We start from the raw sequence: 14,493 nt of genomic DNA, 5'->3' as shown, positions 1-14,493 counted from the left end.
AATTACTTATTTGGATAAAGAAATGTTGATTAAGTAAAGTATCTCCTCGCCTACTAGTCTGTCATGAAAAATAGTCTGTCAGGCATTGACAAGCCTTGCATTGCCAGACATCACACTGTAAACGGGCAAGGCCGGACATTGACATGCATATTGAGCCTGTCTGATTTTTACACACTTGTGTTGAGTCATTATCGCCAATGGCAATCAGTATAGTTCAGGCTGGCTGAACTATACGTAATTCACCAAAAGTAAAATTCAAAGCAAGAACAAACTTGCATTTTTTCCCCCCATGTGCACATTTTTGCTGTGTGCATCTCTTCATTGATCTTCAGTCTGCAATACTTTTTTGGGGTAAGCACTGCAGCTCACATCAGTGTTGTAGTACTTGAGACAGGTCTCACTTTAGGTGGTCTTGAACACAACACTGGCTCACATACAGCTTCATCTACATTATTTAGTTTGTTGTGGGGACTCCTGACCTAAATTGAACCTCTATTTACCTCCATATCGAGTATCTCTGATGTTTAAGATGTGTATCTCTTCTCCCCTCCCAGTGTTTCTGTTTTGAGGAGCAGCGGTTGAACCCTAAAGAGGAAGTGGACATGCCCGTGTTCTTTTACATCGACCCTGAGTTTGACGAGGACCCGCGTATGGCCCGTGTCGACACCATCACCCTCTCATACACCTTCTTCGAGGCCAAGGAGGGACAGAAACTACCCCTCCCCGGATATAGTCCGATTTCCCTACACAGCTGAAGATTGGCCTCATACTATTTACTGTTCTCAGAGCTACAGAGTTAGTCCAATATATACAGGCATTCAATCCATAGATTGGATTTAGTGCTGAGACACATTTTGTCACTACAGGATGTTACACAAAATGTTGAGGTGTGTGTATTAGACACAGATGATTGCTATAATATCAGTCATCCATCCCTGAATCAGAGAATGCAAAGATAATATACGAAAATGATCATGTACAGAGAAGGGGTTATGTAAAAATGTTGTCCATGTGATGAATAGTTAACTTATCAAGTGTCTTTAAGACTGCACAGTGTTCTTCAATCAAATAAATTATGATTTGAGCTTTGAGGACTAATCAGACTGTTCTATTCCCCCCCCCCCCCCCCCCCCCCCATTTAAGGGTCAATTTATCCCTCTGAACCTTGCAAATGACTTGTGTTTTTGTATTGCTGCAATTTCACCACTAGAGGTCATCACTAATCATTATGGAAGCGTATATCTGCCGAATGATACATCAATATCATGTTTGCCGTTTATTTTCCCATTTACCTGCTCATAATCGGTGACAATTCAAAGACAAAAATGTGTTGTTCTCTGAGAACTTTCATCTGAGAATTTCCCCACAATCTCTTAAAGTTTCCCTTTTCAATTGCTACCATGGGTGTGCTTATTCTTTCTTTTAGAAACATTTCATTTTGGGCCTGTCCATATATGGACAGGGGATGAGTTCTACAATACTGTAAAAAGCACCATCTTTCAAGCCACTGAGCCATCAGAAGCCACCAGGACAAATGTGTGCTACCTGAAGAAATGTCTGTTTTTTTCAGGAAATTATTCAGGTGGGCTTTCCTGCACTTGAGTTTAGATCCCATACTGTACCTGGAGTTCCTTGATCTCTTTCTGGAGCTGAGCTCCCAGAGACTGCTTATCCTCAATCTTGCTGTGGCCTTGGTCAGAATGTTGACTTTGTCCTTCTCTCCTTGCAAGTCGTCCAGTGTCTGCTTGTGGGACTCTTGGAAGGTTTTCTTCAGCTTGGCAGCACTCTCCTCTGTCAGGTGTTTGGAACAATATACTTTTCAAACAACAAATTTCCAGAGTTGGCTCTTTGGTACTGTTGTAGATTTTATCCATTTTATACATAGCAATTGACAATGTAGGTCTTTAACCAAACACAGACCTTTGGGATTGCACATTAGAAAATCACCAGCAGACGGAGTCAAATAAATTGTGGTGGTGCTCATAACATTTATCATAACTTTGATATACTTGTAGAGTATATTGTTCCAAACAGCTAAATCAAAAAGGGTACTTTTGAGATATTAACATTTGTAATGTTTAATGAATTACAGATTTTTTTTTTTTTCAGAATGTTGACATACTCCATATTTGAGAGCAAACTATAAGGAGTATAATGACAGCACAAAGTTATCTATCATGTTTGGTTTACGGATCATAAGATCTTACATGGGGGTGTGGAAAGGGGTCTAAAATGTCCAATTTCAACATGATTAAAAATGGTTTGTGATTCAAATGTAAAAAGCATGTCAAACATCCTTCCTCCCAATTAAGTTACTATGTCAGAATTGCCAGAACAATCTGACATACCAAAAATATTTTCGGCCTACGCTGGCGTGAAATTGCTCAATAATAAGGCGGGGCAGATCTGGTTCCACCTCAGAGTATGGTTGTCGATAGCTGGAGGAGACCTGCTGAAAGAATATGCAAATCAAATTTTATTGGCCACATACACATGGTTAGCAGATGTTAATGCGAGTGTAGCGAAATGCTTGTGCTTCTAGTTCCGACCTTGCAGTAATATCTAACAAGTAATCTAACAATTTCACAACTACCTTATACACACAAGTGTAAAGGAATGAATAAGAATGTGTACATATAAATATATGGCCGAACGGCATAGGCAAGATGCAGTAGATGGTATAGAGTACAGTATATACATATGAGATGAGTAATGTAGGGTATGTAAACATTATATAAAGTGGCATTGTTTAAAGTGACTAGTGATACATTTATTACATCCAAGTTTTTATTATTAAAGTGGCTAGAGATTTGAGTCTGTATGTTGGCGCAGCCACTCAATGTTAGTGATGGCTGTTTAACAGTCTGATGGCCTTGAGATAGAAGCTGTTTTTTTCAGTCTCTCGGTCCCAGTTTTGATGCACCTGTACTGACCTCGCCTTCTGGATGACAGTGGGGTGAACAGGCAGTGGCTCGGGTGGTTGTTGTCCTTGATGATCTTTTTGGCCTTCCTGTGACATCGGGTGGTGTCGGTGTCCTGGGGGGCAGGTAGTTTTCCCCCGGTGATGCGTTGTGCAGACCTCACTACCCTCTGGAGAGCCTTACGGTTGTGAGCGGAGCAGTTGCCGTACCAGTCGGTGATACAGCCCGACAGGATGCTCTCGATTGTGCATCTGTAAAAGTTTGTGAGTGTTTTTGGTGACAAGCCAAATTTCTTCAGCCTCCTGAGGTTGAAGAGGCTCTGTCGCGCCTTCTTCACCATGCTGTCTGTGGGTGGACCATTTCAGTTTGTCCGTGATGTGTACGCCGAGGAACTTAAAACTTTCCACCTTCTCCACTACTGTCCCGTCGATGTGGATAGGGGGGTGCTCCCTCAACTGTTTCCTGAAGTCCACGATTATCTCCTTTGTTTTGTTGACGTTGAGTGTGAGGTTATTTTCCTGACACCACACTTCCTGACACCACACACTAGTTGTGCAACCTCTGGCTAACTATTGCATGGGGCATATCTTTAGTCTAGCAATACATACTGTTGTTTTAGCTGTATGGCATCATTGAATGAGATTGCCAATAGTTAGCTAAGATATATCAGTTAGCTAACAATTTACAGTAACAGCAGTTCGTTTGTAAGTCAATACACTATCATTGTTGTGCTTAAAAGGTGACAGGCAAAGGTTTTCTTTATACAACAGCTAATAACATCATAAAATTATCTGCAATAATATTTTGGCCAGAGTAGATTTTGTATTCTAGATATAATACTAAGAGAGGCATAGCCACCTAATTACTAGGCATTGTGAAAATTCCATAATCTGAAAAGGTTCAAAATAATCTGCTTTAGTAGGGTGTCCAATAAAGAACGCATATTTTGGCCAATGGGTAAAATAATATGTTAATTGTGTAGATACTCCTCTAATAAAACAAATGGTCCAAATCGTATGTTTCTATCATCATGCATTCAAACATTATTGGAGTTATTTACCCTTGTGGGGATGGCCAAGATTAGGGTGACGAAATCAACGGATCACCGTTGGACTCGTCATCTTTCTTCTTGAATCCGGGGAGGACATAAAACAATATAGGGATAAAATAGTATTGGGAACATAAAATGTGATCAGATGTTTCATCGATGAGAAATTAGCTGAATGTAAACCCAGTTTCACCTAGTTCCATCCTCTCTCACCACCCGCGTCTTGACTTCCTCTCACTACCATATTTGGTGGTGAGAAAACGTTCTAAACGGATGCTTCAGCTTTATAGCTATCCCCTGTGATGTGTCTGAGTTACCCTTTCTGTCTGTGGAGAGACCCTTCGGTGGCCAATCTGATTTATGCTACAGAAGAAGCTACTTAGCTAGCTATCGAACACATTTGGGCTAGTTAACATTCGATAGTTAGCTGACCAGTACATTTAGCAGAAAGGGTCTAGTTATATGGTAGCATTTAGCTAACCAGGATTACCATAGCTGTATAATTTTAATGTGGTACTTAGCCACGTTTTGGTTAGTTAGCTGCCTGCAGCGTCAATGGCTGTCTAGCTAGCTAGCAAGCTAACTATTGTTTACTTATTGGAAAACAATAGCTAGATATTTCTGTTAAATTTATTAGCTAGCCAACTAACTAGATAACATTAATTTTACATGTCATATCATCCAATAATTTCTTAACTCAAAATGTAACCTAGCTAGTATTGGCTGTTTTGAACTGCCGCCGAATCACATTGGGAATTCATTGGCTATAACTAGTCTTTTTGCCTAATAATGATGTCATTCTTGCGTTCTATGGTCAGAAAATGACATCTTCACCAAAAAGTAGAAAAACCTAAATTAGCATTATTATTAAGTGTTCTATTTTTTATGGAGACATTTGCCTGTTACCTAGAAATTGAGAAATCTTACCTTGGCACTGTATAAGCGTTTAAACCCCATTGACATCTCAAGTTGTTTTTTGGTTTACATGCAAAAAAAACGAGATAAAAAAAACGTAATTTTCCCCCTCTCTTGTTTATTGCATAAAATCCAAAAACAACTTTATATTAAAATTTTCACATGTGGTGGGGTTAAATGTGGAATGCCTGTCATTGGCCAAATGCACAGCCAACACTTCCGGTCCCTCCAAAATAGCAGTTCACCTTTTTAATTCTATTAATCTAATATCTATTAAGTAATCTATTAATTCCAAGATCGGGTGATATTCCTCCATTTCTATTTTAGATTCAAGCAAACATCTGGAGCAATTAATGCATATTAATCAATCAGAGACCAATATTTTGGAAAGATTGGCGACAGATGGGAGTTTGGACCGTGTCTGATTTGTTTAAAGATTATTAAGTAATGGATCTGAGTAAATTATAAGACCGGCTCGACCAACCTATTTTAGAATCATTCTGATTGTATAGGCAGTCAAGTCGGAGATAGAACAATTACATTTAAACAGGATTTGAACAATTTCTAAAGGATTTCCATTCCAAAAACCACCTGGTATTGAGGGTGTATAAATTCTTAAACCAAAAAAACAAGGGGACTACATCTTCCCTTAAAGTGATGCTACAGAGGTTTTATATAATTTTAGCCAATAGTTTGGAAAATAGCCCTCACAAGCCAAAACTGGTCCCCAAAAATGGTGTGCAATTGGGTACTACGTCATCCAATTCGTATGGCATGTAACGCCCTGCAAAAAAAAAAGTAAATCCTGAAATTCTTATATGTTACAAATTTTAATTAGTACAATAAGTTACGAATGTGTAAGTGCTTAAGATCCCATTCAATTTCCTTAAGGGAAAAATGGGGTGAAGATTAATATACAAGAAATTGAATGGGAAAAACAATTTTAGAAAGGGCAGAGTCCAAAACACAAATGGCTTAGTATAATATAATGAATAGATCTTACTGGACTCCCTCTAAAATGCACAAGGCAAAAATGACAAACGACAGCAAATGTTGGAGATGTAAATCAGATGACGCTGGCCTTGTTCATATCACCATTGGCCTCATGGTGAAATCCCTGAGCCATGTTTGGACTCACCTTGTTGTGCTGTGCTCACTTGAACAGGAAGGTGGTGCGGCAGTCCATCGTGGGCAAATTTTGCCATCAAACGTTGTCATCAAAGTCTGGCATTCTCTGGATTTATGAACAGTGAAAAAAAACAAGGTCGAATGATGACTTTAGTGATCTTTAGGTCGGAGCTCTAGAAAGAGGCCCGAGTTCCCAACTTGGAATTCCGAGTTGGATGACCGTTAAAAACATATTTTCCCCGTCAGAGCTAGTTTTTTCATAGTTCCTTGTCTTGAACTCACTGAAGTCTGAGATTTCCCAGTTCCAAGTTTCCAGTTTTGAAAGCGGCAGAAGTCATGCTGGGTTGACAGCATGGCCAATGTTGAATGTTTATCCTTTTAAGCTTGGAAAAGAGACCCTTAAACCCAGACTTGTACCGCACATCCACTCCATTGAATAGCAGGCTAGTGATTGTTTTGCAATGCTTGCAGTTAGCCAAACCACGTATTGTTGAATTTGTGATTTCCAACATGTTGTGTAATGTTTATATCCAATGGCCAATTAGCACCGATAAGTGTTATCTATAATTTCTCTTCATTATTTATCTTCAAATGACAAGTACTGAAAAGGATTTGCCAGTAGAGTGTCGACTTGATTCATGATGATGACTGCTAGCTAAGATTTTGAAAGTATGATGTCCAATCAAAGCTACTGTAGATATCACGTGATTTTACATCATTTTATCTGTGGCCAATGACCTTGAGCCTTCTTGGATCGGCACTTCTAATGTAACTCTATGGCAGCACCCAGGGGCTTGAATTTTTGAGCTCTCCCTGTAGATTTTGCGGTGACGTAGTGTCCCCATGAGTGACAGAACACTGAGCCAATCACGGCGCAACTAGAGAACATTATCAACCCCTACGCTCTGTATTTTCTGCTGACTGCCCCACCACCACAGAAAGCACTGAGCTAGGCTGAAACACCTCCATTTTGGAGCTGCCTTACTCAAGAAAGAAAACAAGAGACCATGTTTGTATGCAGCTTTATTTAATCAATTATATATATTTTTTAAATACCATTGTTTGCAAACTGATATGAGACAAGTAATTAATGCCAAAATAACATATAAAACAGGCCCCCCACACAGGACTTACCATAACAAAGGGGTTGAATACTTATTGACTCAAGATATTTCAGCTTTAAATGTTGTATTAATGTAGAAAATGTTCTACAAACAAAATTCCACTTTGACATTATGGGGTATTGTGTGTAAATCAGTGACACAAAATCTCAATGTTATAAATTCAGGCTGTAACACAACAAAATGTGGAAAAGTCATGGGGTGTGAATAGATTCTGAAGGCACTGTATATGAAAAAAAACGTACACGTATCCGTTTGAACTTTGCATCTAGAATTTTGCAAATGTATTATGTGTACTACCGACAATATACCACCCGAGAGCAGTAGATTACCCGTAATCATTGCTGGTAGACGCACTCAAAAACTGTGGCGCACTAATGAACTCGGGTAGTGGACGATATTATCTGATGTAATATGAGCAAAGAAAAAAATTACCACGCAAATAAAAGCAATGAACAGAACATTTAAGAAATTCTGTCAAATTTAAGTCGCATCTTATTTTCTTTAAATTATCTAAATTTCACTATATAAATTCAGTAAAATGTTCTACCAGCAATGTTTTATTATCATGTACATTATGTCCCATACCATTGATGGTGTAGGCTAATAACGAATTTGTAATTAGGGTACAAAATATGTCCATGTCCGTATTCATTCCTCGAATCCATCCATAGTCTGGTGCCTGGTGTGCAATTACGCAATGGCCACAGTGGAGTTGGAACTGACGCCAGAAGGCAGCTCCTCTCTTATAGTTACATAACCCATCTGATCAACAGACCCGCGGCATCCATCCACTACACTGTGTAAACAACATTGTACTGCTGCGCAATGCAATGTTTACTCACTGATGAATGTAGGCTACACTGCAGTCTCGTTTGGTATTAGAATACCTCCATCATTATATGATAGCCTATTTACAGGACAAGAGTAGCCTAATATGTTGTATTCCTATTGAGCACTAGATCACATGTAAACAGCCCTTCATTAATAATGGTGCAGTTGTATTTTTCTTGAATCATGTACTGTATAGGCTATGTAGCCTATTGTCTCTTACTGTTTTTCTTAGGGAAAACGTAATCCATTAAATTAGGTAATACTCTTATTGATCACGTTTTAATCCGTTTTTTCATTATAATTCCCTTATCAAAATGATTGTAACTGTTTTTCTCTGTTATGTGCTGTTGTTTTGGAGCGTGGCTGACTGCGCCATTGTATGAATAGAATAGCCTAATGTCCCTAAATCCTCCGAGGTGTTCTGCGCTACATCAGAAATCGTTCCCAGACAAAACAACAACAACAACAAACACAAACCGAGCCATGCTGTCCGTTGCCAAGCCAGCGGCTGCTGCGGACATCTGCAAACACTGACCCGGAATCAGTTCAAACAGCCGCCATCCTATCCCTTCCTACAGGGTTAAAATCACTAACACTGATCTCAAATCAGGGGTATGGGTTGATTCCAGACCTCACAAAGCTTGGCTACCCACGGTAGCCACACCCCTCTATTGAATCAAATGGGTAGCCCAAATGGAGATTTTGATAGACGTTTGCAGCGACTAGCCTACTACTGACTCAAGACTGCCCTAGCAACCCGGTGGATGAGCCAACCATAACCGTGTAAAACTCGAGACTCTGCCGCTACTGGGGACAGGAAACGACAGAGATCAGAGAGAGCTGCGGAACAGTGTGGCTGGCGGTACAATACAGCGTTATAACAAGTCAGACGTCTGGTACTTTCAATGCACGGTAGCGGGAATGGAGGATTTATGGAATGACGATTTGAACACTGGGACAGGTTCGGCGTGAGCGGCAAGCTTTGATGTTACAGTGGAACACACTGTAGATGTAGGCTCATTTGTATAATTGTTTATGTTACATTGTGTTGTCACTTTCGTTGGCAAAATTGACACTTGTAGCTTTCATTCAAATTCCTATTTTAGGAGACTTCAAATCTGTGTTTGATGCATTTATTCTAAATGGATACATTGTGAGTTCCCAGATATTCATTATGACTGATAATATAAGGCTATCCACTAGATGAACTATCAAAGAACACAACATTCAACTTGACTCGCTTCTTTGCTACTTTAATTCGTGCGTCACACAGCTCTCAAATCTTGAGTTGGAAGAGAAATATAAGTGATTGAACAGTCTTGTACAAGTTGTTCCATGATGGAACATAATCATTCTTCACCGCGAGGATGAACCACAGAACCAGCCCCGCCAAGGCTTACGATTTTCTGCTTAAGTTTCTCCTGGTGGGAGACAGCGATGTGGGAAAGGGGGAGATACTGGCGAGCCTCCAGGACGGAGCCAGCGAGTCTCCATATGGCTACAACATGGGTGAGTGTCAAGTATACAACGGCAGCCAGAACTATAAACAAACAAATGACATATTTTCATTTCAAACATTTATTTATAGAAAGTATTGAAGATTACATGTTATGATCACCAGGACTCGATAATATAGAACTTTTTTCAATGTTTTTATTGCACAACAAACAAGTGGTCACACACAGTACGTTTTATGCACAGCTTGTTCTGGATGGTCCGTGTCATCAGAGCCCCGAAAAACGCTGTGGTCGTCATGCTTTAGCTAGCCAGTTTACATTCTTTGGGTTTAAAGGGTTATATTTAGGATTAGTGGACCAATACCAAGACTGGACATGTCATCTTGGACATCTGAGAGTAGGTTTGCATCCCAAATGGCACCCGATAGTGCACTACTTCAGACCAGTGCCCTATTTAGGGAATATGGTGCCTTTAGGACAATATTGTGGATGATCATCATGAGTGACAGGACATATGGGCTTAGATGTCACCTACCCGTGTCAGAGCTTGACAGTCACCTCTACTCTAGGAAAAAAAATCATAGGTGTTTTATTACTGGGGATATTAACGTAATGGCATGTCTCAGGGTGGACACATTGGCAGTCAGCATCTCTAGTCTCCATCAAGTGTTAACACCCCATGGTTCCCCTTATCCAATTGTCGGTGGAGAAACACGTTTTTGAGTGTTCAGAAATAAAACTCATAAGTTCTTCTGACCGGCTTGAAAGAGGCTAGTGTCTTCAGAGGTGTAAGGATAATTATGCGTTTGAAATTAGGGTATTTGGTGCAGTTCCACATAAAAGGAGTGTAATAAAAGCTTGGCCATATGTACCACAACATATACAAAAGCATGTGGACACCCCTTCAAATTAGTGGATTCGCCTATTTCAGCCACACTGTTGACAGGGGTATAAAATTGAGCACACAGCCATGCAATCTCCATAGACAAACATTGACAGTAGAATGGCCCATACTGAAGAGCTCAGAAACTTTCAATGTGGCAACGTTATAGGAGGCCACCTTTCCAATAAGTCAGTTTGTCAAATTTCTGCCCTGCTAGAGCTGCCCCGGTCAACTGTAAGTGCTGTTATTTTGAAGTAGAAACGTCTAGGAGCAACAACGGCTCAGCCGCGAAGTGGTAGGCCACACAAGCTCACAGAACGAGACCGCCGAGTGCTGAAGCGCATAGCACGTAAATCTGTCCTCGATTGCAACACTTACTACAGAGTTCCAAACTGCCTCTGGAAGCAACATCAGCACAATAACTGTTCGTCGGGAGTTTCATGAAATAGGTTTTCATTGCCGAGCTACCGCACACAGGCTGGAGCGGTGTAAAGCTCGCCGCCATTGGATTCTGGAGCAGTGGAAATGCGTTCTCTGGAGTGATGAATCACTCTTCACCATCTGGCAATCTGACGGACTAATCTGGGTTTGGCGGATGCCAGGAGAACGCTACCTGCCCCAATGAATAGTGCCAACTGTAAAGTTTGGTGGAGGTGTCATGTTTTGTCATTTGATTATCATGTCTTGTCCCTGTGCTTCCCTTCCATTTGTCTCCCTCTGCTGGTCTTAGTAGGTTCTTTCCCTTTTTCTATCCCTCTCTCTTTCCCTCCCTCTCTTCCTCTCTCGCTCTCTCTCTATCGTTCCGTTCCTGCTCCCAGCTGTTCCTCATTCTCCTAACTACCTCATTTAATCTTTCACACCTGTCCCCTATTTTGCCCTCTGATTAGAGTTCCTATTTCTCCCTCTGTTTTCCGCTTCTGTCTTTGTCGGATCTTTGTTTGATGTTTGCTGTTCTGTGTCCTGGTTCCGCCCTGTCGTGTTTTTGCCTTCAACAGATGCTGCGTGTGAGCAGGTGTCATCTAAGATATATCCTGGAGTACCGTTTTGTTTAAGACTGGAATAAAGACTCTGTTTTTGTTAAGTCGCTTTTGGGTCCTCATTCACCAGCATAACAGGAGGAGGAATAATTTGTCTGGGGCTGTTTTTCATGGTTCGGGCTAGGCCCCGTAGTTCCAGTGAAGGGAAATCTTAACGCTACAACATACAATGACATTCTAGTCGATTCTGTGCTTCCGACTGGGGAAGGCCTTTTCCTGTTTCAGCATGACAATGCCCCCGTGCACAAAGCGAGGTCCATACATAAATGGTTTGTCGAGATTGGTGTGGAAGAACTTGACTGGCCTGCACAGAGCCTTTACCTCAACCCCATCGAACACCTTTGGGATGAATTGGAATGCTGACTGCGAGCCAGGCCTAATCTCCCAACATTAGTGCCCGACCTCACTAATGCTCTTGTGGCTGATTGAAAGCAAGTCCCCGCAGCAATGTTCCAACATCTAGTGGAAAGCCTTCCAAGAAGAGTGGAGGCTGTTATAGCAGCAAAGGGGGGACCAACTCCATATTAATGCCCATGAATTTGGAATGAGATGTTCGACGAGTACGTGTCCACATACTTTTGGTCATGTAGCTGTATGTCTCACCACCAGTTGCTTTTCACCACAATGCGTAACTTGAGTATAACACCCTAAAGGTGGTAGGTACAGCGCCTTCAGAAAGTATTCATACCCTTTGACTTATTCTATATTTTGTTGTGTTACAGCCTGAATTCAACATCGATTAAATATTTTTATAAATCTCACCAATCTACACACAATACCGCACAATGACAAATGGAAAACATGTTTTTATAACTGTTTTCAAATGCATTGAAAATGAAATACAAAAATATCTAATTTCCATTCACACCCCTCAGTAAATACTTTGTAGAAGCACCTTTGGCAGCGATTACAGCTTTCAGTATGGTGTGTATGTTATCATGTGTGTGTATGCATGTGTCTGTGCCTATGTTTGTGTTACTTCACAGTCCCCACTGTTCCATAAGGTGTATTTTAAATAAATATCTATATAAATTTATATAAATAAATTTGATTTGATATTTTTACCTGCTTTTTAAATCTGATTCTAATGCTTGATTCAGTTGCCTGATGTGGAATAGAGCTCCATGTAGTCATGGCTCTAGTATTGCACACAGTGTTAGTCCATGCAACTTAGTATGTGACTTTGATTTTATGATTTGTAAAAAAAAATATATATTTATATATTTATTTATTTAGGCTTGCCATAACAAAGGGGTTGGATACTTATTGACTCAAGACATTTCTAAATTCTAAAAATATAATTCCACTTTGACATTATGGGGTAATGTGTGTAGGCCAGTGACAAAAAAACAACCTTTTATACATTTGAAATTCAGGCTGTAATGTGGAAAAAGGGGTGTCAAGGGGTGTGAATACTTTCTGAAGGCACTGTAGATGCGATTTCAGAAACATGTCCAAGCTTGTTTCTGCAACCTTGAGAAAACTCTCCAGCGTTGGTCGAAGACAGCTCAGGCATCAGACAGCTAATCATGCAAAGCCCACGCCAATGTGTTCTGATAAGTCAATACGTCAGTTACTGCATCTCCACAACATCCAGCACACAAAATGACAGAAGAATTCAGAGGGGAAAAATAACAGCTACTGCAGGGCAAGAACCAATTATTGTGTTGTGGACATAAAGACACATTGTTAATACACAATAAAGTACATCTTATCTTATCCAAAACTCTACCATAACCATTAGGGGAAACACAAAACTGAACTTGAATCAGCGTCTAGGGGAAACGTCATCCTACTCTGTTAGTTGTTTACCTGCATTTGCAGGTAGCTGACTAAGCTTAGGTTGTTGTGGAAAATGTAATGAGGTACATGATAGAGAGAGCTTACCTCAGGGACTGACTGTTATAGTTCCAGGCCTGGGGAGAGCACTACAAAGGGAAGTCCTCTCTGTGTACTCTGGTAACCTCCGTGTTGTCCTTTGGTCTGGTTGATATACAATGTTCCCATACCACTGGCCTATTAGATATAGTCGGAAACACCCAGGTACGTTTATGAAGTGGCGGCTATGATGGTCGGCCTATTTGTGGTTTATTTATTAGTGGACATGTATTGTGCAATTTTGGAGTCACTTTTATTGTAAATAAGAATATGATATGTTTCTGAACACTTCTACATTAATGTTGCTGTTTCCAGGATTATGGATCATGATGAATGAATCGTGAATAATGATAAGTGAGAAAGTTGCAAAATGACACACTCAATTATTTACCATTCATTTCTATTGGGCGCATCATAATCCGAAACAACCAAAACAAATGGCAAATGCAGCCAACAAGTTTGTAGAGTCACAAGCTTGATGTAGTCATGGTGTGTTAGGAAATGGGACCAAATACTAAACTTTACTGCTTTAATACACCTTGAAATAGGGGGATCAGATACATAAAGTAAAACGGTAAAATAGATATGTATGAAAATACCCTCAAATAAAAGGTGACATTCTGTACTATCACCTCATATGAAACATTTGATCTCAAATCTAAAATACTTGAGTATAGAGCCACATTAAAATATGTAGCTTCAGTGACATGTATTCATGGATGCCAAGGGAAGCCAGGCTTCCCCAAAAAGCGGACCAATAAAAAAACATTCAAAGTAATTTATCTTTCGTCTCTGTGTTTCATAATGTTCCTTCAATCCGCAAGAGGCTGAATGTATCTCCCCGGAGAAAGTATCCGGGCAAGTGAAACAGCACCCCTCTGTCTTTGTATGTGTAGCCCATCTATCTGATGCTGTTTGGTCAAAAAGAGTAGGATTTTGTTGCCGCCTGGAGCATTGAATGCAAGGGAAGCCAGCCTCCCTTGATAATTTTTTTAATACAATAATAGCCAATCAGCGTTGAGCTAAACTGAGTGAGCTCAACTGTGAATGGTCCTGTCGCACCAAAACAAGTGTCAAGGGAAGCCAGTTTGGACTTGGCTTCACACCAATCACATCACATTAAAGGCCAAATGTCATTGACAGAAAAATTGTCCTCCAGTGGCTAGCTAGCTAGCTAAAATTGTCCCTTTCCTAATTTAGCCATGGATGGAGATAGGGATTTGGACTTGTGGTTTTACTTAATTCTCTGTACTGGCCAATGATTATAACGG

The 14,493-nt window shown here is 40.3% G+C and overlaps 2 protein-coding genes across 4 annotated transcripts in view; both read left to right on the top strand.

Annotated features, from left to right (window-relative positions):
* The window catches only part of LOC129860697 (cytochrome c oxidase assembly protein COX11, mitochondrial), a 70,603-nt gene extending 69,512 nt beyond the window's left edge, over positions 1 to 1,091 (top strand). For all 3 annotated transcript variants that reach the window (XM_055931387.1, XM_055931371.1, XM_055931379.1), the window contains exon 5: positions 555 to 1,091. In XM_055931387.1, coding sequence (XP_055787362.1) covers positions 555 to 755 — 201 coding nt within the window. In that variant the 3' untranslated portion in view covers positions 756 to 1,091. The remainder of the gene's footprint in view (positions 1 to 554) is intronic.
* Positions 1,092 to 8,566: 7,475 nt separating this feature from the next.
* The window catches only part of rab40b (RAB40B, member RAS oncogene family), a 60,047-nt gene continuing 54,120 nt past the window's right edge, over positions 8,567 to 14,493 (top strand). Inside the window, exon 1 of the mRNA XM_055931311.1 lies at positions 8,567 to 9,476. Coding sequence (XP_055787286.1) covers positions 9,335 to 9,476 — 142 coding nt within the window. The 5' untranslated portion in view covers positions 8,567 to 9,334. The remainder of the gene's footprint in view (positions 9,477 to 14,493) is intronic.

This window comes from Salvelinus fontinalis, chromosome 1 (assembly GCF_029448725.1).
Source record: "Salvelinus fontinalis isolate EN_2023a chromosome 1, ASM2944872v1, whole genome shotgun sequence".
Classification (NCBI taxonomy): Eukaryota; Metazoa; Chordata; class Actinopteri; order Salmoniformes; family Salmonidae; genus Salvelinus; species Salvelinus fontinalis.
The sequence above is the reverse complement of the archived record's forward strand: the minus strand, read 5'-3'. Positions and strand labels throughout refer to the sequence as shown.